This window comes from Boleophthalmus pectinirostris, unplaced genomic scaffold (genome assembly GCF_026225935.1).
Source record: "Boleophthalmus pectinirostris isolate CB_2022bp ecotype Guang Dong unplaced genomic scaffold, ASM2622593v1 HiC_scaffold_6, whole genome shotgun sequence".
Classification (NCBI taxonomy): Eukaryota; Metazoa; Chordata; class Actinopteri; order Gobiiformes; family Gobiidae; genus Boleophthalmus; species Boleophthalmus pectinirostris.
In genome coordinates, this window is record NW_026571447.1 from 32,185,381 (window position 1) to 32,211,303 (window position 25,923).

Sequence of the window (25,923 nt, forward strand, 5' to 3'; positions counted from 1 at the left end):
AATACTTAATTTTACAAATAATTCAAATACAAAAAATAAAATATTTGTTACTTTCGATGTAACTGAAGTACTGTGATGTGGTATCCTCAAATGTACTACAGTAATAATATTAATAATAATAATATAATAATAATAATAATAATAATAATATAATAATAATAATATAATAATATAACTACTACTAATAATAATTATACTACTATTATTATTACTACTATTATTATTACTACTATTACTATATTATTACTACTAATATTATTACTATTACTATTATTACTATTAATATTATTACTATTAATAATATTACTATTAATAATATTACTAATTACTATTAGTAATATTACTATATACTACTAATACTATTATTACTAATACTATACTACTACTACTTTACTACTATTACTACTACTGTTACTACTACTTACTACTGTTACTACTATTACTACTACTATTACTATTACTATTACTACTACTGTTACTACTACTACTACTATTACTACTACTACTACTACTACTACTATTACTACTACTATTACTACTAGTATTACTACTACTATTACTACTACTATCAGCAATTTTCTCTTTTGATTTTGGGATGAACAAAAATACTTTGAATCAAATTGAATTTACCAGAAAAGTTACATAGTGCAGCTTTTAAAAAATCATAACATTGGTCAAAACTGTTCAGATTATGTTTCAGATTTGTCGTGGGTCTATTTTTAACGTTTCTTTTACCCTGCTCTCCCGGTTGCAGTTGTGTGGACAGGAGAGCGTGTCAGACCGGTGGATTTTGTCCAGACTCAGCGCTGCAGTCGTTCTTTGTGACGAGGGATTCAGAGCGTACGACTTTCCGGCCATCACCACGGCGATCTACAACTTCTGGCTGTACGAGCTGTGTGACGTCTACCTGGTAAGAACACGAGTACACAGAAAACTTACAGGATTTTAAATGGACGAGAAGTTTAATTCTACACTCTGGTGCATGTATGGTGAAGCAGTATCATCTCCATGGAAACAAGCTGACGGCAGATCCCTCATCCGAAAAGTTATACTATAGTAGTTGTAGTGGTAGTGGTAGAGGTAGTTCTAGTGGTAGTAGTAATGGTAATAGTAATGGTAATGGTAATGAAAGTAGTAGTAGTAGTAATAGTAATAAAAGTAGTAATAGTAGTAGTACTAGTAATAGTAGTGGTAATAGTAGTGGAAGTAGTAGTAGTAATGGTAATAGTAGTAGTACTAGTAATAAAAGTAGTAGCAGTAGCAGTAGTAGTTATAGTAATAAAAGTAGTAATAACAGTAGTAGTAGTGATAATAGTAATAAAAGTGGTAATAAAAGTAGTAATAATAGTAATAAAAGTTGTAATAGTAGTAGTAATAATAGTAATGAAAGTAGTAATAAAAGTAGTAGTGGTAGTAGTAGCTCAGTTGGTAGAGCATTCGCCCACTGATCTAAAGGTTGGCGGTTCGAATCCAGCTCTTGACATAAACATCACAGGTTGAGCGGTCAGATCCACTGACCCACAGGTTGGCTGGTGTGATTCCAGCTCCCACAGATGAATGCTGTCGTTGTGTCCTTGGGCAAGACACTTAACCTAACACCTTGCCCACAGTGTCTGCGTACACTGGTGTGTGAATGTGTGTGTGAATGGGTGAGTGGTTCCTTGTTGTAAAGCGCTTTGAGTGCCTTGAAGGTGGAAAAGCGCTATAGAAAAATGTGACCATTTACCATTTACCATTTAGTAGTAATGGTAATAGTAGTAGTAGTAATGATAGTAGTAATAGCAGTAGTAGTAAGTAGTAATAGTAATAAAAGTAGTTGTAGCAGTTGTAGTAATATTATTGTTTACAAAGTGCTGTACAAGCCACAAAGAACAATACAAAAACATAAAAATAACATATAGAAGACATTCAAAAACAGACAATGATGCAAACATTTCAAGTAATTATAATCAATAAATTAAAAGAAATGTAATAAAAAGAAAAATCCGGAAAGAATTTAGCTAAAACCAGTTTATGGAAGGCCAATTGATTAAAAATGGGTTTGAAGAAGTGGTATAAAAGATGTGCACTTAGCTACCTCAATACGTGGAACTAAAATCTTTATTATTAGATCTTTTTGTCATATTGTTCAGCCTTACCTTGAGGCAACAAAAATAGAAGGAAATGCCAAAGCGAAGATATGGTCTGGCGAGAAAAACCTGAATATTATACTTGTAAAGGGTAATGACTCGCTCTATGTGTAGTTTTCAGTACTTCTCATCACCTCCCACCTTCTGCTGTAGGAAAGTGTGAAACCGGTGTTCAGTAAAGGCGAGGAGGACGGCAGCGGTGCAATGTGGGTCTGCAGACAAACCCTGTACACGTGCTTGGAGGTGGCTCTGCGGCTCCTCTCTCCCGTCATGCCCTTTGTCACCGAGGAGCTGTACCAGAGGTTACCACGACGACGACCTCAGCACGACCCCCCCAGCATCTGTGTCACGGCATATCCCGACTCCCAGGAGGTGAGCGCGGAGCAGACGCTGGAAATGTCAAAAAGTGAAATTAAAATGTTTTAGTTTTCGTCATATGGTTTTGTACAGTGAAACCAGGGATCAGGGATATTGTACAAATAAGCGAGACAATAACTACACCTTAATTAGCCAAAATAAAGTATGAAGAAAGGCTTAATTCATTATGATCAAATAGTGTATTAAGAATGATTCGGGCTCAGTAATTATTTAAAGTGAGATTAAACGCCTCAACTCCGCACACAACCACATTTGTAATAGCGCTCAGGGTTCTCACGGTCATGGAAATCTTGGAAAAGTCACAGAAATGTGCAAATTCAATATAAGTTTTCAAAAAGTCATGGACAGGGCAGCCGCAGGGTCTTAAAAGTCTTGAAAAGGTCTTAAAATTCATGTGCATCCAAAATTAAGGCCTTAAAAACTCTTAAATTATGTTGTCCATGTCTAGTCTTAATTTTTTCACAAAGGTCTTAAATTTCATTAACCTATTTTTGTATACTCAACTGGGCTGTACTGCAGTGTTAAACAGAGGGGGAAAAAATATATATATATGACGTGATGCTGAAGTTTGCCTAATAAAAGTGCAAAAATGCATCTGTATTGGTTTGGTAAATGTGCAGAGGCTAAATCCCACTGCAAAACCAGTAAGAGAATGAAACTCCAATTAGAAACTTGAAAAAACAGGTTTAAAAATCCTACCCACTTTCTTCACTTTTTTCACAGTTTTGTGTAAAGTGAGGTGGAAGTTCTCTTAAAGAAGTGGTTCTCAAACTGTGGGTAAAGGTCCAAATAAGAGGCACAGAATGTTTCAGTCCAGTACATTTTGCTTGTCTTTGTAGTATGTAGATCATTTTGACTTTTGAAAGTGTGGGCACCCCGTTGTAGATATAGTAGTTGGTTGGTCATTATTAAAATTGGATCTGGTGTTTTTCGCCCGCATAATGGGTGCGATGTTGGTCTTAATTTTCATTTAAGTGGTCTTAAAAAAGTCTTAAATAGTCATAAATTTGGGGTAGTCAAACCTGGGGATACTCTGCATGGAATTTTAGTCTCTTTCACACAACTACAGTTAATTTATCATCAGGCTATTATGATTATTTCCAAATGTATGCGCCTTTTGTTTAAAAAAGATAATAATAAATGCACTGACAGTATTTTGAAAGTTAAAAACCTATAATACCAAACCATAAAGTGAGTGGAAAGGGTAAACATTTTATATTTAGCCCTAAAACGGTGCTCAGTTCTACAAATCTAGGGTGCCATAAAGTCATGGAAAATTCACATTAGGTCATGAAAAAGTCATGGAAAAGTTTTGAAATTTTGTCAGTGAAAAAGAGTGGGAACCTTGAAAGCTGCTAGTTTATCAAATTTACCTAATTACAGGAATACAATTAAAACACCAAATACACACTTAATTAGTAAAGAGTGGATTTAGTTTTTAGTTCAATTTTAATTAATATCCAAACTTCTAACTCAAGCCCCTTTATTAAGAATGATTAATTGGCTTCGTAACTTAATAATCTGTTTGTTAATTATGAATTAAGTCTTTCTTCAAGCTTTATAATAACTACTACACAATTTAAAGCCTTTATAAAGTGTTATATTATTTAAAAATATGCATTATTCACTCTGGCAAAGTACGGGGCCTTATTTTGTACCTTAGGGTGAACAAGGTAACAGACCTGAGGCACAGTGGCAGGTAAGAATTAGAAGAAGAAAGGTCCTTTTATTAAAGGGACGCCAACGCACTTTGACCACTGAGCTGAGGCAGGGCAAAAGAACTTATAAGAACATTATTCAATTTTGCCATTTCTAGCAAATAATAATAATGGTAATAATAACAGAAATATAGCGGTTTTATATAATGCTTTTCACAGTAACTCAAAGACGTTTTACAATATTTGAACATAAAACAACAAGAGAAACGAAAAACACAAAGACTAATTGGGAAGATGAGTTATAATGAGCGTTGAGTGACTTTTTTTGAGTGTGTTTGAGGAACACATGTTAGACAACATTTACCAAGATCTGTTTCTTTTAAATAATTACTTTCAGCTTTATTATATTTGCAGCAGGTGGTAAAGAAACACATTTAAATTAAAGCAGGGGTGGGAAAACTTTTTCACTCGTGGGCCACAAAGTGTTCTAAAATTTGACGAAAGGGTCGGACCAGGAGCAGATGGATGGAGTTTTTTGGTAATCCACCTCATAAGAGAAAAAAATTACATATTACAATATTACATTATTGAAATATCCCATAAGTGAAAATCATTACAAAGCATTACAACAAAAATCCCACGGTATTTACTATTTATTGAAATTACTTAAAACACTGGAAATCATTATTATTATTATTCAAGTTCGGCATGCCGGATTAAAAAGATTAAAGGGCCGCATATGGCCTCCGGTCCGTAGTTTGCCCACCCCTGAATTAAAGTTATTTAGGATTAATTTTTAGGGGGAGAGAATTGGGGGAGAGAGATGTTTTTATATCTGACAGTGACAGTGCCCTAAAAAACTAAAGTAATTTAAGAACTGAATATAATTTGGATTTATGATTTTATTTGGAACAGATTATTGTAGATTATAACATTTAAATGAGTTAAATTAGATCTAAATATAAGGTATACGACACAATTAAACTAGTTTAGTCTTTGCCTCAACCTGAAGCTTTTGTCATTTACTTGCGGTTGAGGACTCTGCAGATAAAAGTTTTGTTCAAATAAGTGTTTTGTTGCTTCAAAATAATATATTACTCAAATAGAAATAAAAAACATGAGAATTACAATTTCAAAAGTTTTCATTATTGTTGCTAACACCTCTCTGCTCCTCGCTGTAGTTCTGCTGGCACAGTGAAGAAATCGACCGTGAGATGGAGTTTGTTATGACTGTGGTCAAAACAATCCGTTCTCTGAGAGCAGATTACAACCTGACGAAGACCAGAGCTGACTGTAAGAAATCACTCACACTAAGCTAAATACTAATGCTTCACTCTGGGTTATTTTAGATTGATTTTATATTAAGATTCAACTGTTTACATTTGTAGCAGTACAGGACTTGCACACATGAACTTGAATTTTTGCTTTCAGACTCAAAAATCCATCTAGTTAGGCTCCTGTTGATTTGTGTGGCTCTGCAAAGTTTTGGTGCAGATCACAAACTGTATTTTCAGTGAAAACATTTTTAGAGTTGTACTTTCAGCTTCATATTATTTACAAAAAACACTTAGAAAATTTCCCCCCAAATATTTAGCAGGCCAATAACTATAGAAAATTCGAATCAAAAGACGTATTATTGACTGATATGTATGTAGTTGCATACTTTGTTAAATATAGGGTATATAACACTTATTATAATAGTTTTTTTTTTTATGGATTAAGCCCATAATTGATTAACTGGTTATTCACCACATATTTTAACTAATTATTAGCCACATTTATTTAGATAAATTATGTTTTATTATTATAGTATTTTGTTCAGCTGCTGTATGTAAATATAAGTACCACAACTACTGTAAGAACACAACAAACGACAAAATATCGTCTTAATCTGCAGATTCATATTCGACCAATATAAACTTTTGTCCAGTTGACAAATAAATTTTTCCTTTTGCCATTAATCTGCATAAAAACAGCAAAGTCTGTACAAACATGTTCTGAACTCTGATTCTTTTTAGTTTGTCAGTTCATATTTCAGCCTTTTTATCAATTGAAATGTGAACAGAATCGCAATGCTGGTCAGAAAATCACAGTTTGAGATTTGTCCGAAATCGTACAGCCCTAGTTAATATTCGGGTCATTGTGCATTTGCATACTCCAAAAGTTTATCACATTTTGTTTCCGATAGCAACAATAAAATTCAGGATTTTTCATATTATTGATTGGCTCCAAACTGTTATTGCTTTGCCCTTGGTTTGTTTCTGCTGTTTTACCGAGTTTTATGAAGTAAAATATGGCTGTGTTTTTGTGTTGAGCTGTTGACAAAGTGAATCAAAATGTAACCTTGGCCGATGCAATGAGCTTTTTGTTGCTAATACTCAGTGGATGTGTTTTTCCTCAGGCTATCTGCAGTGCATTGATTCTGCCACAGCGTCTCTGGTGGGCAAATACAGTCTTCAGATCCAAACCCTGTCGTACTCTCAGGCCGTCGTCGCAGTCACAGATCAGCCCGTCCCCGAAGGCTGCGCCGTGGCCATCGCATCAGACAGGTGTACGGTGAACCTCATGCTCAAGGTGAGACGAGAACAAAGCGTTTACAATCGTACGCCTTTTGTTTTGTCTCACAGCTTAGAGAAAACCTTGTTGTCATTAGGAGTTGCTTGTTTACAGATCTTATTCACATTTGCACTGGGACTTTTTACCTCCTTAGATACTAATTTACACCCTTACCAGGATTCCCAAACGCAGGACAGCATTTGGAAACTCAGCCTGTTAACATTAGAGCTGATTCATGCACAAACTACGGCACTTTCTCACGCCTGGAGAAACCGTGGCTCCTTTCAAACCATGATGAGTGTCTGGAGAGACTGTGATGTTCTGGAGTGAATGAATTGAATGTTGATTTTGATAAAGGACGATGTTTTTTAAGATGCTGAGAGAACTCTGTGTCTATGAGGATACAGAATTGTTATGATCCGGTCATTATAAAGACATTCTCTGTGTATGTTTTATTTTATGAACTATAACATCAACCTGCCCGGTAGAAGTGTGCATTGCCTTGAGTCTGCCCATACGATTAGGGATGTAACAAAAACCAAAATATCAGGATATCGCATCGTCAAAGTTCTAACAATAATATCGTGGGCCATCACAAAATATCGAATTACAAGTCTCTTTGCTTAAATTAAGAGTTATGGTGCATCAATAGCTAAAAAAGACAAAGGGAACTACATAGACCATGATCCTTTGCTCCATTTCAGTGTAGACTACATGAAGAAATAACAGTTCTAAGCACTTTTAAGTCTTCTTTCTTTGGATTAAGTCTTATCAAGGCATTTTAAGAAGAAAAAGTCTCATATTAACAGTTTTTGCCTCCACAAAATATTGCAACAAATATCGTACCGTGAGATGTGTATCGTGAAAATATCGTACCAAGAGATTTGGATATTGTTACATCCCTAATCGTGAGCTTTCCCACAATATCACAGTAAATATTGTACCATGAAGTTCATACTGTGACGATATCGTATCATGAGACTTGGATATCGTTACCCTCCTAGATATGATACATATCATGATTCTCAAGTCAAGATTCAGTATATCATGATACATCCTGATACTAAAACAATGGGTGATAAATTGTGATTTACCAGTAATTACTTCTAATAATACAGTCAACTACACCTTCAAGAGAACACATTTGTATGAAATATAATTCTTATTTTTTTCAAAATCACGAGAACAGTGAATGTAAATGGCGATAATGATTTTTTGTGAAAAATATTATTTAATAAATCGATTTGGATCCATTTTGAATCGATTTGAGAATTGTGCATTGAAGTATCATGATTAGGGGGTGTAACGATATCCAAGTCTCATGATACGATATCGTCACGATATGAACCTCATTGTACGATATCTAAGACTTAAAAGTGCTCTGTAAACGAAAGGCACTTCTGATAAAATATTTTGTTGTTTTTACCCACAAGCATTTTTGTGTAAACATTCCCTCACACTACCAGTGGCAGTAAAGTTTATTCTGACATAACTCACACAGAGCTGTATAAGGATAAAGATTGTAAGATTCTTAATGTACAAAAAAAATTGTAGGAGGAACAAGAAATTATGAGTTCGAACTAGCTCCAAACCTTTAGAACCTTTTGGGGTATTTTTTTATAAATAAGTTCGTTCTCAGGGGTTTGGTGCAGCAGTTTAAGGTGTTGCACAAGACAGCTTTTCTGTTCAGTACTTTACATTCAGTCCCAACCCCAAGAGAACCTGCTAAACCACGGGGTTAACAGTTTAGATACACAATCTGTTTTTGTTCTCGGCAGAAGATTTAACCTAATAACCTCATTTTGGTTAATTGCAGTCGTTCTAGTTGTAATTTGAAACCATTTGTGAAACCTAGTTCATGTTCTTGTTCATGTTTTTACCTTGAACCACAAAATACTTTTACACTTTTTGGGTAAGTATGTGCAAAACGGTGCAATTTGTGAATATTTTTGGCCTCAGTAATCAAAAATAATTAACGAAAATGAAGATGTGTTAAGCAGCTGTTTTAGTAACATTTAGTACGGCTTGTTACATTCACAGAAATTGCTCATGCATGAATGTAGGATGTGGTTCTTGTTCAGACGAATAGCAATTTTTTAGCTAGAGATTTTCTGATACTATAGCAAAAGTCTATACCCCAGTCGTCCCCACAGAGCTGATTGTTTTTGCTTCCTCTCCCCTTTCGCCTCAGGGCCTTATCGACGTGGAGAAGGAAGTGGCTAAGCTGATGACAAAGAAGGGAGACTTGGAAAAACAGATGGAAAAACTCAAAGAGAAGATGTCGAAGAGCGACTACAAAGAGAAGGTGCCGGTGAAGGTGCAGGACCAAGACGCCGAGAAGGTGAGAAAAATAAATTGACTCTTGGGGTTTGCTCCTCACGTGTCGACCGTGTGATTCCGGTTAATAATGACTTCTCTTTCTCCGCAGCTTCGGCAGAGTCAAACTGAACTGGAGAAAGTTAACGAGGCTATTGGCAACTTCAAGAAAATGATGTAACACGCTATTTATGTCGCCTAGAATTAAGTCTGATAACGCCTCGGTTTTACACTACACTTGAGACTTTGCACCTGCCTTATTTTAATGTTACAAGCGTTTATATTGCAATTTACGAGCTTGGTAAACCTCTCGAAACTCTACGTTGCTTTGGATTTATTCATTCTTTCCATATTTGGTGGTGGTAGGTGTCACTTTCTCACATTCACATTCAAACATGGGCAAGTTTGGTGAAAAGTCTTGCCCAACGACATAAAAACGGCATGAATTTGAACCACAAAGCCATTGTAATACTTCTTTATAACCGGTACCGTATTTTCCATACTACAGGGCGCTCTGGATTATAAGGCGCACTGTCATTGAACGGTCTATTTTCAAACTTTTTTCACATATAAACCGCACCGGACTATAAGGCGCATTAAACGAAACACAACAGTTAGATAAGTCAGTCAAACTTTATTTAACGCGTTCACAATAACTCAACTTTGTTCAATTGTAATGTGTAAAAAAAATACTGTGTGAGAGCGTTAAAGTGTTGGCGTATTCACAATAACTCATAATTGCTAAGTTATAACTAAAAATCACACATTACACTCACTTTTTCAGTTCATTCCTCATCCACAAATTCTTCATCTTCAGTGTCCGAGTTAAACAGTTGGGTAATTACAGCGTCCAGCACGCCCACATCCCTCTCGCCATTATCCGAGTCAGTGTGGTTACTGTTCCCTGGCAGTTCAGTAATGATTCTGGTCTTGGTGAAAGCTCGGACCAGAGTTGATACTGATCCTTAGTCCAGGCGTCCATGATCCATTGGCAGTAAGTCGCTCGGTGCTGTCTCCCTGTCTTGGTGAATGTGTGTTCGCCTTCTCTCATCCACTGCTCCCACGCAGCTCGCACTTTAACTTTGAACGACTTGTTGACACCAACATCTAGTTCTTTAGTTAATCCACCTGGAATGATGGAAGCACTGAATTAGTTTGCTTCCTCCACTTCCGTACTATTGATTCATTAATGTTGAATTCTCTCGCAGCTGCTCTATTCCCATGTTTTACTGCGTGCCTTACAGCCTTGAGTTTAAAGTGGGCGTTGTAAGCGTGTCTCTTGACAGGTGCATTTTGATATTAAAAGGAATCACAGTATGTATAACTCCGCGATGCTCCTGACTACAGTAGCGGTAATGCTGCAAGTGGTGCGGCTTTGTAGTTTACTGAAGTCGTACTAAGACAGCCCAATAAATTCATATATAAGGCGCTCTGGATTATAAGGTGCACAGTCATTTTTTTATGAACTTAAAGGCTTTTAAGTGCGCCCTATAGTGCGGAAAATACGGTAATAATACGTAAGCCCAACCCTAAGTACAGAACTAATCAGGTTAATTGTTGAGAATCAATTACTTAAATGCATTATGTAATCAATCCGTTTGTTATCTGATCTAAAAACAAACTTAAAAAAGAGCCGTCTGCTTCGAGAAGAGGATTTATCACCAACCCACACAGGACACTGTCAACGTCAAAACACAGCAAGAATATATTTGTTTTTTTAATAAATAGTGAAAGAAACTGTTAAGAAGTCTTCAGGTTTTGTAGTATTTTGTGATCTGTTGATTCATTCAGTGTTTTCATTATTAATTAGACAAGTACCACATATCAAGTGTAGTGCAAAACAGAGAAAATAATGTCTTTTTATGTCATTGTATTCATGTTCATATTAATTTTTAAGTAATTGTATGAGCAACGAACCGAATAAAGTACTGATAGTTGTAATGATTTTTTTTTTGACTCAAAAGGGTATTTATCCTTTTTAAAATAATCTTAGCACTTTCCTGTCTTTTCTGCCATTTCTCCCTATTCAGCTTTTGCCTTTTAATTGTTTTTTTTTTTCTTCAAATTCCACTTAACTGTCGGCAATTTTAGGGGTATTCAAATTTTGCCTTAAATTGTTGTTTTAGACCCATTCAGCACCGTTCATTTTTGAAGGAAATTTGAGGGATTTTGTCCAGGTTTTTCAATCTTAGGTATTTTTCATTTTGTATGCCAAATCTTTTATGTCCCCCCCCCCCCCGTCTCTCGCAATTTCTACAGCTACTGCAGTTTCTAGTTGTAGATGTGCTTATTGTTTTATTGTGAAGGTAAACTTGCTTTTTAACATGGGTGCCATGGATTTGCCTGGAATATTATCATTTGGTCTTCCAATAATTTATGTAATTAGGTTCTTTTTTCAGACCAGGAGTTTGTTTTCATACCTGACAGTTTCAACTGCTCACTCGCAGTTTTCGTCGAAATACGGGACTTTAAACTGGGACAAGGGGGCTTTTTTTACTCTCACACACCTGGGATACTGTCCTGAGGAAGTCGAACTGCAGATGGCGCTGTCGTCCTGCCCCCACCGGTAGGAAGACAGCACCAAAACCTGTATAAATCAGCTGATCAGACACGTCACAGCAACATCATGTGACTCTGAGGAAGACAAGTTGAGCTAGTGAGAAGTCGAAACTGTCAGGTATGAAAACAAACTCTTGGTCTAAAAAGAGAACCTAATAACAAATTATCAGAAGACCAAATGAACCTCATTGGACGATATTCCAGGCAAATCCATGGCCCCTATGTTAGAAAGCAGAATTACCTTAAAGGGCCCATCTCGTGCCAAATCAACTTTTCAGAGCTTTCCCTAAGAGTGATGTGTGGGCCTTGTATATGTCGCCGAAGTGGTTTTTAGATTGATTCAGCGTTTTTTTAACAAATTGCAACGTATTTCTGTCACCCTCCCACGTGACAATGAACTAAAGCCGCTACAACGATGATGCGGCCACTCCGTCTCTGTCCCGCATCGGCTGACAATTCCCACCGGAACACCTAAACAAAAGCGACAGCATAAGCTCATTGTTCTACACTGCAGTGAACACGATATAATAAGTTTATCTACTAGTGTTTATTAATACTTTACCAATCAGTAATGTTCAGCTGATGTTGATGCGGTGCTTGAGCTTCGTGCTCCTCAAAGTCCTCGTCTGATTCCAGGTCCAACACATGTGGCATGATGAATAAGAGTTTATTCCTACCGTTATCAGGGTGCACGTCTCTCTCCCCCTCCCTCCCTGAGATGGCGGCGGAAGGGCGGCTCACTCAGAACCTACGTCACGTTTGGAGGGCGGAGCCTGTGCTTTCTCAGGTCGGGCGGGGGATGAGCAATAGTCGGCCTTTCATAGTTCCTGGTCTGTGATGCCTCCAAGAAATCAGTAAGATTTCATAACTATTGTGTAATGGATGTTCCAAAACCCAAATTGTGCTTGTATATGTGCAAAATATATAATGTGAAAAGTTATTTTGCATGAGATGGGCCCTTTAATAACAACATGCCTGGAATATCCCAAGGTATGGCATTAAATATGTTGTATTACTTCAATTACAGGTGTTTTTAATGTTTCAAAAGATGCCTTGATCGGATCAGTAACTTGGCTTGTAGTCATCACCAGCCAATCTCCATAAATATTTAAGTTTAATGCCATACTGTGGAAAAACACAAAGCAGTAACATCACCATGGAGACGAGTGTGTGACTAAAATTGTTATAGTGCACTTTTAGACAGCCAATCCTCTGTTCTATTGTATTTGTTTGGATTAATGACACTTCAATAAGAATACGAACAAATGAGCTTAGATACTTGTGTCAAACATTTTATTCAACATAACAGAACATTTTTCGAGCATTCGAAGAGAAACTGCCAAATCGTGGGACTTCAAAATCTTTGGCGGCATTTGTAATCAGGTCATTATTTGCTCAAGTTAAAATAAAATACAGCATTGTTGAAACTACAATAGAATACAAACTAAGCCAAAGATGGGTGTTTTATGAAGAAGTGAGAATGACGTGTGTTTCCTCCGAATGTGTCTTTTTTGAACATTTAAAATATACAGTACAATATCCCCCCCCAAATCATCTGTACCATGGGTATTTTTTCAGGTTTACAAGGTGAAGAGGGGGTCGATAAAACCAACATTTCTTCCATTGGCCATCACAGCATATTTGTACAAGATCAAAACAAAGCAAGTGCATTCATTATTGACCTGCAGGCTGCCCACTCTGCAACAACAACAAAAAAAGATATCCACAGTCAAAGTTAAACGCCTTCATGTTTTGAGAAGTACATAAAGTTTTATAGTAGTAAAATCCAACTTCGGTCTTTTAAAGTTGCTCTAAAGCCAACTCAAAGATAACATTTTCAAGTATTGTTAACTCAATCACATAAAAGTAATCACTGGCTCTGTTATTTCAAGCTACATTATCGGACAGCTGTAGGAAAATGTCACTTTAATCAACGTACAAATAAAAAATTAAATAAAATGGACCTCCGCTGGTAGGTATTTATCTACCCATCTACAGTATTTAACATAAGTTCACTCCTGTGGATATTCCTTTTTTGTGTAACTATAAGCTCCTGCTGTTCTTTTTCTGTCACTCCCCCCCCCTCCTCTCGCTTTCACTCCTTCGCTCGTCATCCTCCTTCGTTCCTCTTCTTCGTTTACAGTCTCCAGGCCTGGTGGAACTCGGAGGCGGGCAGCGGAGTACAGTGTGTCGTCTCAAAGTTGTGTAGATACTTGTGCGCCTGAAAGAGGAAACAAAACCATGGCATGAAATCCATATTCTGAATTGAAATAATTATCACACATCCACACTTATTTTCTCAAGTTTTACTTTTCACAAAGACTTAAACTGGATGGACGGCTGCAAGTTTAAAAACAACATTAACATATAAGAAGTCATTAAGAAGTTGCAGATATGATACATAGACCACGATACAAAACATATCTCGATACAGTGCACATTCGATACAATACGATATATTTCAAATCAGTTCGATACAGTTCAATAAAAAATGTCTGATACTAAAAGTCTTTGTTAAACCACTTTTTGTGCAAGTGAATATGAAAAACACCAATTTTAATAATCAAAATGTGCTGCAAAAATTAGTTTCCTTCCTTTGAACAAGCAACAAAACTGTAGCACTGTAACAAAATAATTAGTAAAATATAAAAGGTAAAGGTAAAAATATAATATATATATAAAGAGGGACTATTGAAATAAGTAAAAGTATCAGAATGTAGGAAAGAGTTAACACTCCAACAGGGTAAAGTTAAACCTGTGATATTCTTCAAGTTTTCAAAAATTTAAAAACTCATGTCGGTAACGAAGGGAATGAAATATGCAGCACTTTTTGGGCAATAAATGCAAACAGTGATAACTAGCTTGGTTCTCACTTACATATCCTTAACAAACTGGTTTGAATATTTGCTTCATATAGTTTTCTACCATATGGTACAAGATTAGGTTGAAAAACCTCTTACTTTTTGAGTAATGAGATTTTTTATTAAGAAAGGTCTTATTATATTAAGAAAGGTTTTATTAAGAAAGGTAATGGAGGGGAAATTGTGCAAGTAAGTAGAAGGTGCATGATTTTGCATAATTTGTCGCTTTTTTCTTCCAAATACTTTAATATTACTTCAAAATGAAAGGAAACTATTTCTATAAAATATGTCAGTCCTTCCAAGCAAATTTTTATCATTTTAAATACTTAAAAAAAAAAATTATGTACCTTCATCAACACTTCAAAGATGGAATAACACAAGATATGATGAAATACATCAGTTTATTTACATGATTTGCAGGTCTTTGAAATTTGGGAAATAATTTTTGTTCCATGTTTCATACATGGTCTGTTTAAAACATATGGAACTTTAGAACCAAAAATGGTACAGAAAAAAGGTCAACAGTTTCATAAACTAGAGTACATATGTATCTGTTGAATACATTTTTATATCAGATGCATTAACTTGAATTTTTGGCCTTGCTGTATACTTCTGCTTGACTGGGACCCTAAAAATACTCTTGGCGCTGTATATCGATACAACAACCCCCGATATCGATACTGTATCATCACATTAAGCGATATGATATAGTGATGTTTCGATATTTCTGCACACCCCTAGTAGTATATCCTCTTAAAGTGGGCGGCTCCACATGTACCCACACTAGACTAAACCACCGTCGTCATCCATTCCCCCGTGAAAAACTATAAATGGCAAAAAAAAAATACGCCAAGGAAACTGGATGTTTGGGAGCATATTGTTGGGAGTTGGGTGTATGAGTGGGATGGCGTTTTGAGTGACCTTTGTATATTGTGCTGTGTTGTTCTTCTCTGACCTTAAGGCCCCAAAATTTTTAAAATCTATAACTTTTCTGGTGTTATTTCCTCACCCTAGAAAGTTTCACAGCGTTGAACTTGTCCATTCTCAAGGAGACAAGCAAGTGACACCACTACGCCACGTTACAGATCAGATCTGTGAAGAGGCGACCCTACTCACAGTAAGGACACAAGTATTTCTATGTATTTTTAAGCCTGTGTAGATGAATAAATGCCAGATAGATACAGTATGTTGTAGGGGTGTGCAAAAATATATACATATCAATATATCGTAATCTTTAATGTGATCATACAGTATTGGTATTGTGGGTTGCTGAATCGATATATATCGCCAAGTATTTTATGTGTATTTTACTAAAATATTTTGTTACAGCACTACAGTTTTGTTGCTTATTTAGAAGAAGAAAACTCTTATGAAACACATTTGACATTTTCACTGTTTTAGGGATTTAAATGGGTGTGTTTCATATTCACTTCAAGAAGAGTTTTAACAAAGACTTTTAGTATCACAGCCTTTGAACCGTACCGAATCGATTTGAAATGTATCGTATCGAATCAAAAGTGCCTATGTATCATATCGTGGCCTATGTATCGAGGTATGTATCGTATCGTGGTATGTATCGTATCGTGGCTATGTATCGAGGTATCGTATCGTATGGCCTATGTATGTATCGAGGTATGTATCGTATCGTGGCCTATGTATCTATGTATCGTATGTATCGTATCGTATGTATCGTATCTATGTATCGTATCGTCGTCGTATGTACTATGTATCGAGGTATGTATCGTATCGTGGCCTATGTATCAAGGTATGTATCGTATCGTGGCTATGTATCGTATGTATCGTATCGTGGCTATGTATCGTAGGTAGGTATGTATCGTATCGTGGCCTATGTATCGAGGTATGTATCGTATCGTGGTATGTATCGAGGTATGTATCGTGGGCTATGTATCGAGGTATGTATGTATCGTATCGTGGTCTATGTATCGAGTATGTATGTATCGTATGTATCGTATCGTGGCCTATGTATCGAGGTATGTATCGTATCGTGGCGTATGTATCGTATCGTATGTATCGTATCGTGGCTATGTATCGTATGGTATGTATGTATCGTATCGTATGGGTATCTATGTATGTATCGAGGGTATGTATCTATGTATCGTATCGTGGCCTATGTATCGAGGTATGTATCGTATCGTGGTATCGTATATGTATCGTATGTATCGTGGTATCGTATGTATGTATCGAGGTATGTATCGTATCGTATGTATCGCCTATGTATCAAGGTATGTATGTATCGTATCGTGGCTATGTATCGTATCGGTATGTATCGTATCGTGGCCTATGTATCGAGGTATGTATCGTATCGTGGCCTATGTATCAAGGTATGTATCGTATCAGCAACTTCTTAACGATATGCCGCCCTAGAACGGTGCCATATTGCCATACTTTTTCCAGCTCAGTTTAAGAAGTATCATCTCCAACAACAACAAAAAAAGTTACTCAGCGCAACTTTAAGCACTTGTTTGATCTCTGGGACCAGTGAAACGAAAAGGCCCAGCACTTGATTTTATTAGGCCGCCTCTACCCCCGTCTCTTACCCACACGCATCTCTTAAGGGGGAAACACGGGGCGAAAACAAAGCCCAATCCAGGAGGCATTACCAGGGGAGGAAAAGCATAGCATTAGCTGTAATTGATGGCACTCCACTTGTTTGGTGTTAAATGACTTCAATAAGGGGGAGCTCGGCGAAATATATTACTCCAGTCAACCTGAGAGCGCAGGTGAGGCGGTTACTACGGCAACGGCGAAAGTGTTCCTCTGCGATAATGACGTCTAAGAATAGCTGAGGCTTTCTGCTCCCCTCCCGGATCGCGGAGGGAGTAAGGAAGGATCAAATTGTTTAAATGGGGTTTACCGGAGAAAGGGATGTCGATTAGAAGTGTTCTCTTGTGTCCTTAGGCAAGACACTTCGCCCACCGTGCACACAGTGTGAATAAAGTGTGTAAGTGACTGACGGTGACTTTGCAGCTCATGTCATCAACACTCACGCCGCAGCCACTGAGCTGACCGCCAGGACTAAAACAGGACTAAACCAGGTCTGAACCAGGTCTAAACTAGGTCTAAACTAGGTCTAAACCAGGACTACACCAGGACTGGACCAGGTCTAAACCAGGTCTAAACCAGGACTGGACCAGGAGGACTGGACTGGACTACACCAGGACTACACCAGGACTACACCAGGACTACACCAGAATTGGACCAGGTCTAAACCAGGACTGTACCAGGACTGAACCAGGACTGAACCAGGACTGAACCAGGACTGAACCAGGTCTAAACTAGGTCTAAACTAGGTCTAAACCAGGTCTAAACCAGGTCTAAACCAGGTCTAAACCAGGTCTAAACTAGGTCTAAACTAGGTCTAAACTAGGTCTGGACCAGGACTGGACCAGGACTGGACCAGGTCTAAACCAGAACTATACCGCGACTACACCAGGTCTACATCAGGACTATACCAGGACTACACCAGAATTGGACCAGGTCTAAACCAGGACTGGACCAGGCCTAAACCAGGCCTGAACCAGGACTGAACCAGGACTGAACCAGGACTACAAAATGGGGTTTACTGGAGAAAAGGATGTCAATTAGAAGTGTTCTCTTGTGTCTTTAGGCAAGACACTTCACGCACCTTGCACACAGTGTGAATAAAGTGTGTGAGCGAGCGACTGTGACTTTGCAGCTGATGCCATCAACACTTCCTGTGGGTGTGACGCTAACTGTCGGCACTGCTCTGTTAGACTTTAATCCTGAGTTTTGATTAACACGGTCTCACCTGAAAGAACTGATTTAGCTGCACAAATCAGATCACTTGAAATTCCACTCATATTACAACCAGGACTAAACCAGGACTGGACTAGAACTAAACCAGGACTGAACCAGGACTGGACTAGAACTAAACCAGGACTAAACCAGGACTGGACTAGAACTAAACCAGGACTGAACCAGGACTGAACCAGGCCTGAACCAGGACTGAACCAGGCCTGAACCAGGATTAAACCAGGATTAAACCAGGATTAAACCAGGATTAAACCAGGATTAAACCAGGACTGGACCAGGACTAAACGTGTCATTAGGGGAGTGTAAATATATATATGCCGCAGCCGTCGAGCCGATCACCAGGACTAAACCAGGTCTAAACCAGGTCTGGACCAGGCCTGGATCAGGTCTAAAGGAGGTCTGGACCAGGCCTGGATCAGGACTAAACCAGGACTGGACCAGGAGTAAATCAGGACTAAATTAGGACTGGACCAGGTCTAAACCAGGTCTAAACCAGGACTGGCCCAGGACTGGCCCAGGACTGGCCCAGGACTGGCCCAGGACTGGCCAGGACTACACCAGGACTACACCAGGACTACACCAGGACTACACCAGGACTACACCAGGGCTGGACCAGGTCAAAACCAGGATTGAACCAGGATTGAACCAGGATTACACCAGGACTGAACTAGGACTGAAAGAGGACTAAACCAGGACTGAGGACTGGACCAGGACTGGACCAGGACTAAATTTACAAAGTATCAATACTGTCAAAATCCTGACTTTTTGATAAAACTCGAGATGAAAACAGTTTTTTTTAGGAACGTTACAGTTTTCTTTTCAGTATCAGTTCTTGCTTAAATGAGAATCTTCGCTTCGATACCAGTTTTAGAATCGATTAGTCTCTGATTTCCGACACTTTTGACACCCCCAGTCTGGATGAATGAATAAAGCATAAAATCGTAAAGCGACGTTGAGTGTCTGAAAAAGCGCTGGGCTATAAAAGACTGATGCATTATTAAATATGTTTTTGTGTCCTTGGGCAAGACACGTCACCTGCCACCGCGCCAAAGAGAGCGTGTTGTGAGAGTAATTGTAGGTGGTCGAACATGAATAATGCAATAAGCAGAGGCGGCGGTAAAACAAAGATAATATTGAATTTGTTTTGAATATTTGAAATGAAGAGGTTGAGTATGGATTACACAAATATAAGACCATATGGTAATATAAAAGAAAGTGCTATTATTTAATGTTGAAAATTACATTCTGTTGTTTAAAGAGTCCGTGTATCATTAAAAAAACAACTATTTTCTTTATTATTTGTCTCCAAAACCAAAAAAAAAAAAAAAAAAACTTAAACTGTGACTTAAACTGTGATGCTGGAACGAAACAGGACTAAACCAGGACTAACGCAGGACTGAACCAGGACTGAACCAGGATCGAACCAGGACTAAAACAGGACTGAACCAGGACTAAAACAGAGCTAAAACAGGACTGAACCAGGACCGGAACCGAACCAGGACCGGAACCGTACCAGGACTACAACAGGACCGAACCAGGACTAAAACAGGACCGAACCAGGACTAAAACAGGACTAAACCATCACAAAAACAGGACTGAAACAGGACTAAACCGGTCTCAGTCCTGGTCTCAGTCCTGGTCCCATTCTCAGTCCCGGTCTGGTCCCAGTCTCGGTCTGGTCCCAGTCTCAGTCCCGATCACATGACAGTCTACACTGGTTTAGTCCTGGTTTAGTCCTGGTTCGGTCCTGTTTCAGTCCTGTTTCAGTCCTAGTTTAGTTTTGGTTTAGTCCTGCTTTAGTCCTGGTTCAGTCCTGGTTCAGTCCTGTTTTAGTCCTGGTTCAGTCCTGGTTCAGTCCTGGTTTAGTCTTGGTCTAGTCCTGGTTTAGTCCTGGTTTAGTCCTGGTTTAATCCTGGTTCAGTCCTGGTTTAGTCCTGGTTTAATCCTGGTTCAGTCCTGTTTTAGTCCTGGTCCAGTCCTAGTCCAGTCCAGCATAGTAGTTTAAGTCACGGAAATTGGAAACGGCTGTTATCCGTTTTTTCCATTATTCATTTAAAAATCAAATGGAGACAAATAATGAAGAAAATAGTTGTTTCTTCTTTTTCTTTATTTTTGGTTTTATATTGAAAAACAAAAGAACAAATGATACATGGATTCTAAGGAAAGAGTGTTTTTTCATCCTTATCGTGGTATCTGTATTGAGCATTGAATCGGTTTCTTAAATTCAAAATCGAGTTTGAAGGTTTTGTATCATGACACTAGAAGAGAAAATATAAGTCGAGGCTGTTGAAGAAAGGGATTTAAATTCTGACTTCAGTATCCGAAAGGCAACAGCCGACATTACCATATAGAAAAAGCACAACACTCTGAGTGATGTGGCTCAGGTGGTAAAGTGGCCGTCTTATAAATGAATGAAAGGTTCTTGGTTGAAAGCCAGATCTGACCCGAAAATAGCATCTGTGTGTCCCAAGGCAAAATGTTTAGACACTATTTAACTCACAGATATAAAGTACATTCTGCTACCTTTAAGTTAATAGAAGAAAAATAAAATACTCATTAAAATGTACTGTATTTTTTGGACTATAAGTCGCACTTTTTTCGTGGTTTGGGTGTTTCCTGCGACTTATATATTAAAATTATCACACTGACAGTCGCGAGAGGCTTTAGGCTCATGTGTCAGTATCTAGTACTACTATTACTCCTGTACCACTGTCACTTTGCTCTCTACTGCCCATCTCTCCTGTAGAAAAAACCGCTGTCTTGCTTTAAGTAGTCAAATATGCAGCTGAAAACAGTAATCGAGCAGCAGGAAGAAAGTTTGGAGTGAGCGAGAAACTTGTGAGGGACTGGAGGAAAGCGGGCATGGAGAACACAGCTTCACGGTAACCGGGAGGGTGCACCATGGAACTTTCCTGAAGTCATTGAATGGATCGACAAAGCCTGGACTTCAGTGACAATTGAAACCATCCTGTCGGGATTCAGAAAGGCCAGAATAATTCCAACTAGAACTGATGCTGAGTCTGACGACAGCTGGATCTCTTGTTTATCTCTGGAGGTTGCTCAGAAGTGACACCAAGGATGAAGAATTCAGTGGATTTAGTGATTTGGAGTGAGATCGTAAGTTTGGTAAACTTATGTTCTGTTGTTTATGTTATAATTATTGGAATAACTGTTCATATGTGATATTAACATATTAACGCCTATTCAGTCTGTTGTTCTCTGTTCTATTGTTTTTACTAGGACTTGTCTTTCAAGATGAAATGTCGGATCCTGTTCTCTGATTTTCTAAAATACATTTCCCCAAAAAGTGCGACTTATATATGTTTTTTTCTTCTTCATTACACATTTTTTGGCTGGTGCAACTTATACTCCGGAGCGACTTATAGTCCGGAAAATACGATATTTTTAAAACAACATTCTTACCAAGAAAAGAGCCAGCTGCCGTCTACCGTCTGGAGTCATGTCCTCACCTGGAAACACGAGCAACACTTAATTAATTTACATTAAAGAGGGGTATTTTACTTCTATGGTGGTGTTTCCAGAACTTTTCAGACGACCAGGACTAAACCAGGACTGAGTCAGAAGCAAACCAGCGCTAAACCCTCAATACATGTGTACAGAAAAATCTGTGAAAGGAAGCTGGGGCAAATATGAACACAAAAGTACTAAGAAAGAACAAAACCAAGACTAACCCAGGTTTAATACTGATTTTAATCCAAAACAAACACCTTTTACTGTCTGTTAACATGTTTAATAAGTTTCAGTTTCGTTTTTTTACGTTCTGAGTCCCCGATCTCTGTGCTCTCCCTTCAGAGCTCTATCATGACTAAACTACTGCACATCGCATCAGGTTTGTGAAGTTGTAGTGTTTCATTTTGTATCACGCTTTTTTTATATTCATGTAAAACTGTATGGAAAGTCCAAATAGGGCTCGGGAGAGATCGCTAAATTACTCAAACTTGCATGGATTACATAAAACCACTTTGGGCATGAGATTTTTGATGAGGGAACGTTATTACACTGCAAATTTCTCTGATCTGGCCAAGATTTTAAAACTTATATCAGGTTACTCATCTTGTTTTCAGATTTATTATCTACTTATTAGTTCTAAATTGGATTCATTTTAGTCTAGAGGTAGTTTATTTTAAGATAGTAAAATGATCTTGCTGCGTGGACAGATAATTTCACAACTTTTAAGTCATTTTCTGATAGATTTAAGTGTTTATATCTTAAATTTTGGCCAAGCTTTTTTGCAGTACACATGGTACAAAGCTCCAAAAAGTCGATTCTGCATAATTGCCCCTTTTTACGGCGCTCACCTTACTAAAACAGTTAAGATCACTATATTTAGGATCTTGCTAAAAATGTAACAAATTTTATACCCAGCATTTAGTTCCCGTTTGTAAACCCATGATATTAAAATTCAATAACTGTTTCCTAGCAACCATGAAGTACGGTGGGCCAAAACTCCTCTAATGTACACAGAAACTATTAATTTGTTTATGTTTCAGGGACCATTTACAGGAGCATTAATCAAACAAACACTGAGGAGATGCTTTGTACAAGACTGGCGCTCTGGCAGCTAATTTCCATCTGCAGTCCCTGAGACAGACAAAACATAGAATACAAAAATAGCATAAACACTGCAATCTAACACAATGACATGAAATATCTCTATCCTATTCCCCCTGCTCCCTCTGTGCTCTTAATCAGGTATAATTTAGTTGTTAATAAATGTAGTTGTTGAATGAGAACACCTTAATTGTACTGAATTCAGTTTAAAATACTTTCGTAAATGTGTTCTGTTCTGCTCTCCCTGTCATTTTTAACTTTTTCTTCATTTTCTGACACTTGGTAGATGTAAAAATACCTTCTATATTTACAATAGGTATTATCCCATCCAATAAAGTCAAAATTTGAATAATAAAACCTGTCCTACGCGCTATGAAGTTAATAAGCCTTACCAACACTCCATGGGAACAGTACATCCCTCTCTGTCTGATAGGACTGCAGCACCGAAATGCACCAATCGTCATCCACTTCATATCTGCTGTACATGGACACTGCAACGAGAAAATGTCATTTGGAGACATTTCACAGAGCTGTGCATTTCACAACAATCTGACATTATATTACGCTATTTTCTGTTGTTTTCTCATCACAAACAGACCTGGAGTTTGTTTTGTTCCATGTACACACGTTTAACACACAAACCCTGCATATTTTATAGGTTCTTCTCTCAAACAGAAAACACTCTGTTCCACCTTGTGATGTCATATGATACTAGCCAGGCTGGTGCGACCTAGTGCCTCCGCTCAATTTAATTTCTCTCCAGTAACTAGGTCAGGAATTGGACAATACACACTAGACGGTTCGCAAAAACATCGGATGTGCGAGTTCGGGCACCAGCCAATCAGCGAAGAGTAGGGGTGTAACAATATCCAAGTCTCACAATACGATATTGTCCCGGTATGAACCTCACAGTACGATATTTATATTTATTGCGATATCGTGGGAAAGCTCACGATATGGTGGGGAGGCTCACGATTAGGGATGTAACAATATCCAAATCTCTAGGTACAATATTTTCACGATACACATCTCACGGTACGATATTTATTGTGATATTTTGTGGAGGTTAAACAGCTAAACCTGTTAATACTCTTAAAATGCCTTGACAAGACTTAATCCAAAGACTTAAAAGTGCTTAGAACTGTTATTTCTTCTGCACTGAAATGGAGCAAAGGATCATGGTCTATGTAGTTCCCTCTATCTTTTTCTATTGCTGCACCATAACTCTTGATATATTATATTGTGATGGTCCACGATATTATTGTGAGAAATTTGACGATACGATATCACGATATTTCAGTTATTCTTACATCCCTAGCGAAGTGCCATACATTCTGTGTTATCAATGATTCCCAAGATCAAGGATTTAAAGCCAGAGTAAAAGAGAATGTTTGGTGAATTTTATCAAGGGGAAAGACGTTATTGTCCTTCTTCCTATGGGATTTGGGAAAAGCTTAATATACCAGTTAACCCCGTTAGTGGCACATTACATACATCACGACCAAATAAACGTGACTGGTTAAATAACAAAAAGTATCCATCTTCCGTCGAGCGAACAAATCTTAATGCTGTGAGGTCAGACAGTTTCCAAGAAGTGAAACCAGCTGATGAATCAGGCTAATATGATACACCATCACTAGAATCATTTGGATATACTGCCCAAACAAAAGGTAAAAGGTAACAGCTGAAAACTATTGCTTCATGACATCACAAGGTGGAACAGGACATTTTGAGGCTTTGGGTTTTGACATGAAATAAAATACTAGCAAAGTATCGGAGTACCTCAGATCTCCTTTTTCATCCGGTAAGTTATTTGCCCACTTGGGATCTCCAAAGAGCACCTGATAATCATTATTTCACTTCAGCGGTGATCCAGCGGACGCTCTAACTACATCTATTTCAGAGCATTGTGAGCTTTGGAGATACAGACAGCCTATAATGCAGGATTAATCACTTAAATCGACTAATCAATTAAACTCCGGGTTTGTTTTTGAGGAGATAGCAACACTTTAACATGGCTTAAAACTCACAAGAGTCAATTTAATCTAGTCTTAAAAACAAGACGAACAGAATTAGTTCATTTTTAAACTGTGAGGTGATCCAGAGTTACTCCTCACTGACTAATTATTCACTACAATGAGTTTATAAGCACTTTTCACAACTTTCACAGACAAGAGTGGAGTTTTGTTAGCAACAGTAAAACTAACAACAAGCATCTGAATGTGCCCTTTGTTATTGGACTATAAAAACTTGACATACTGGGGCAAGATATTTTGCTCAAATACATGGAAAAGTTTTGGTACAGGGCCTTTATTTATTTCTTTATGTACGCTACTGGTCAAAAGTTTTAGAACATCCTCATTTTTCCAGTTATCTATTGCAATTCAAGTCGTGCAAGTCCAACGAAGAGCTTGAAATGGTACAAAGGCAAGAACTGAACAGCCAGAAGTGTAAGTAAATAAATAAATAAATAAGCCCAAGCTCTGCCAAAACTACCTCAGGAAAAAAGAACAAAAAGAATAAGCTTGAAAACATGGAGTGTCCAGCACAGTCTCCAGACTTAAACCCCATTGAGCTGCTTTGGGATGAACATGGGCAGAAGAGTGAAAACCAAGCAACTAGGGATATAACAATAACGGAAATATCGTCAAAGTTCTCACAATAATATCGTGAACCATCACAATATATTGAATTACAAGTCTCTTTGCAAAGACCATGATCCTTTGCTCCATTTCAGTGCAGACTGCATGAAGAAACAACAGTTGTAAGCACTTTTAAGTCTTAGTTCTTTGAATTAAGTCTTATCAAGGCATTTTAAGAAGAAAAAGTCGCATGTTAACAGTTTTAGCTGTTTAGTCTCCACAAAATATCGTAATAAATATAATACCGTGAGATGTATATCGTGAAAATATTCTACTGAAAGATTTGGATTTTGTTACATCCCTAATCGTGAGCCTCCCCACCATATCGTGAGCTTTTCCACGATATTGCAATAAATATCGTACCTTTAGGTTCATACCGTGACGATATCGTATCATGAGACTTGGATATCGATACATCCCTACAAGCAACTCACAAGTGCCACACATTTATGGGAAC

General features: G+C 37.8%; 2 protein-coding genes across 2 annotated transcripts in view; one reads left to right on the top strand and one right to left on the bottom strand.

Moving 5' to 3' along the window:
* vars1 (valyl-tRNA synthetase 1) overlaps positions 1-10,978 on the top strand; it is a 36,456-nt gene extending 25,478 nt beyond the window's left edge. The window contains exons 24-29 of the mRNA XM_020927357.2: positions 755-910; positions 2,283-2,501; positions 5,347-5,458; positions 6,567-6,739; positions 8,913-9,062; positions 9,150-10,978. Of these exons, the coding sequence (XP_020783016.2) occupies positions 755-910; positions 2,283-2,501; positions 5,347-5,458; positions 6,567-6,739; positions 8,913-9,062; positions 9,150-9,218 (879 nt within the window). The 3' untranslated portion in view covers positions 9,219-10,978. The remainder of the gene's footprint in view (positions 1-754; positions 911-2,282; positions 2,502-5,346; positions 5,459-6,566; positions 6,740-8,912; positions 9,063-9,149) is intronic.
* Positions 10,979-12,867: 1,889 nt separating this feature from the next.
* Positions 12,868-25,923, bottom strand: part of abhd16a (abhydrolase domain containing 16A, phospholipase) — a 39,388-nt gene continuing 26,332 nt past the window's right edge. The window contains exons 18-20 of the mRNA XM_020927356.2: positions 23,217-23,315; positions 21,676-21,722; positions 12,868-13,817 (exon numbers count right to left, since the gene is read on the bottom strand). Of these exons, the coding sequence (XP_020783015.2) occupies positions 13,734-13,817; positions 21,676-21,722; positions 23,217-23,315 (230 nt within the window). The 3' untranslated portion in view covers positions 12,868-13,733. The remainder of the gene's footprint in view (positions 13,818-21,675; positions 21,723-23,216; positions 23,316-25,923) is intronic.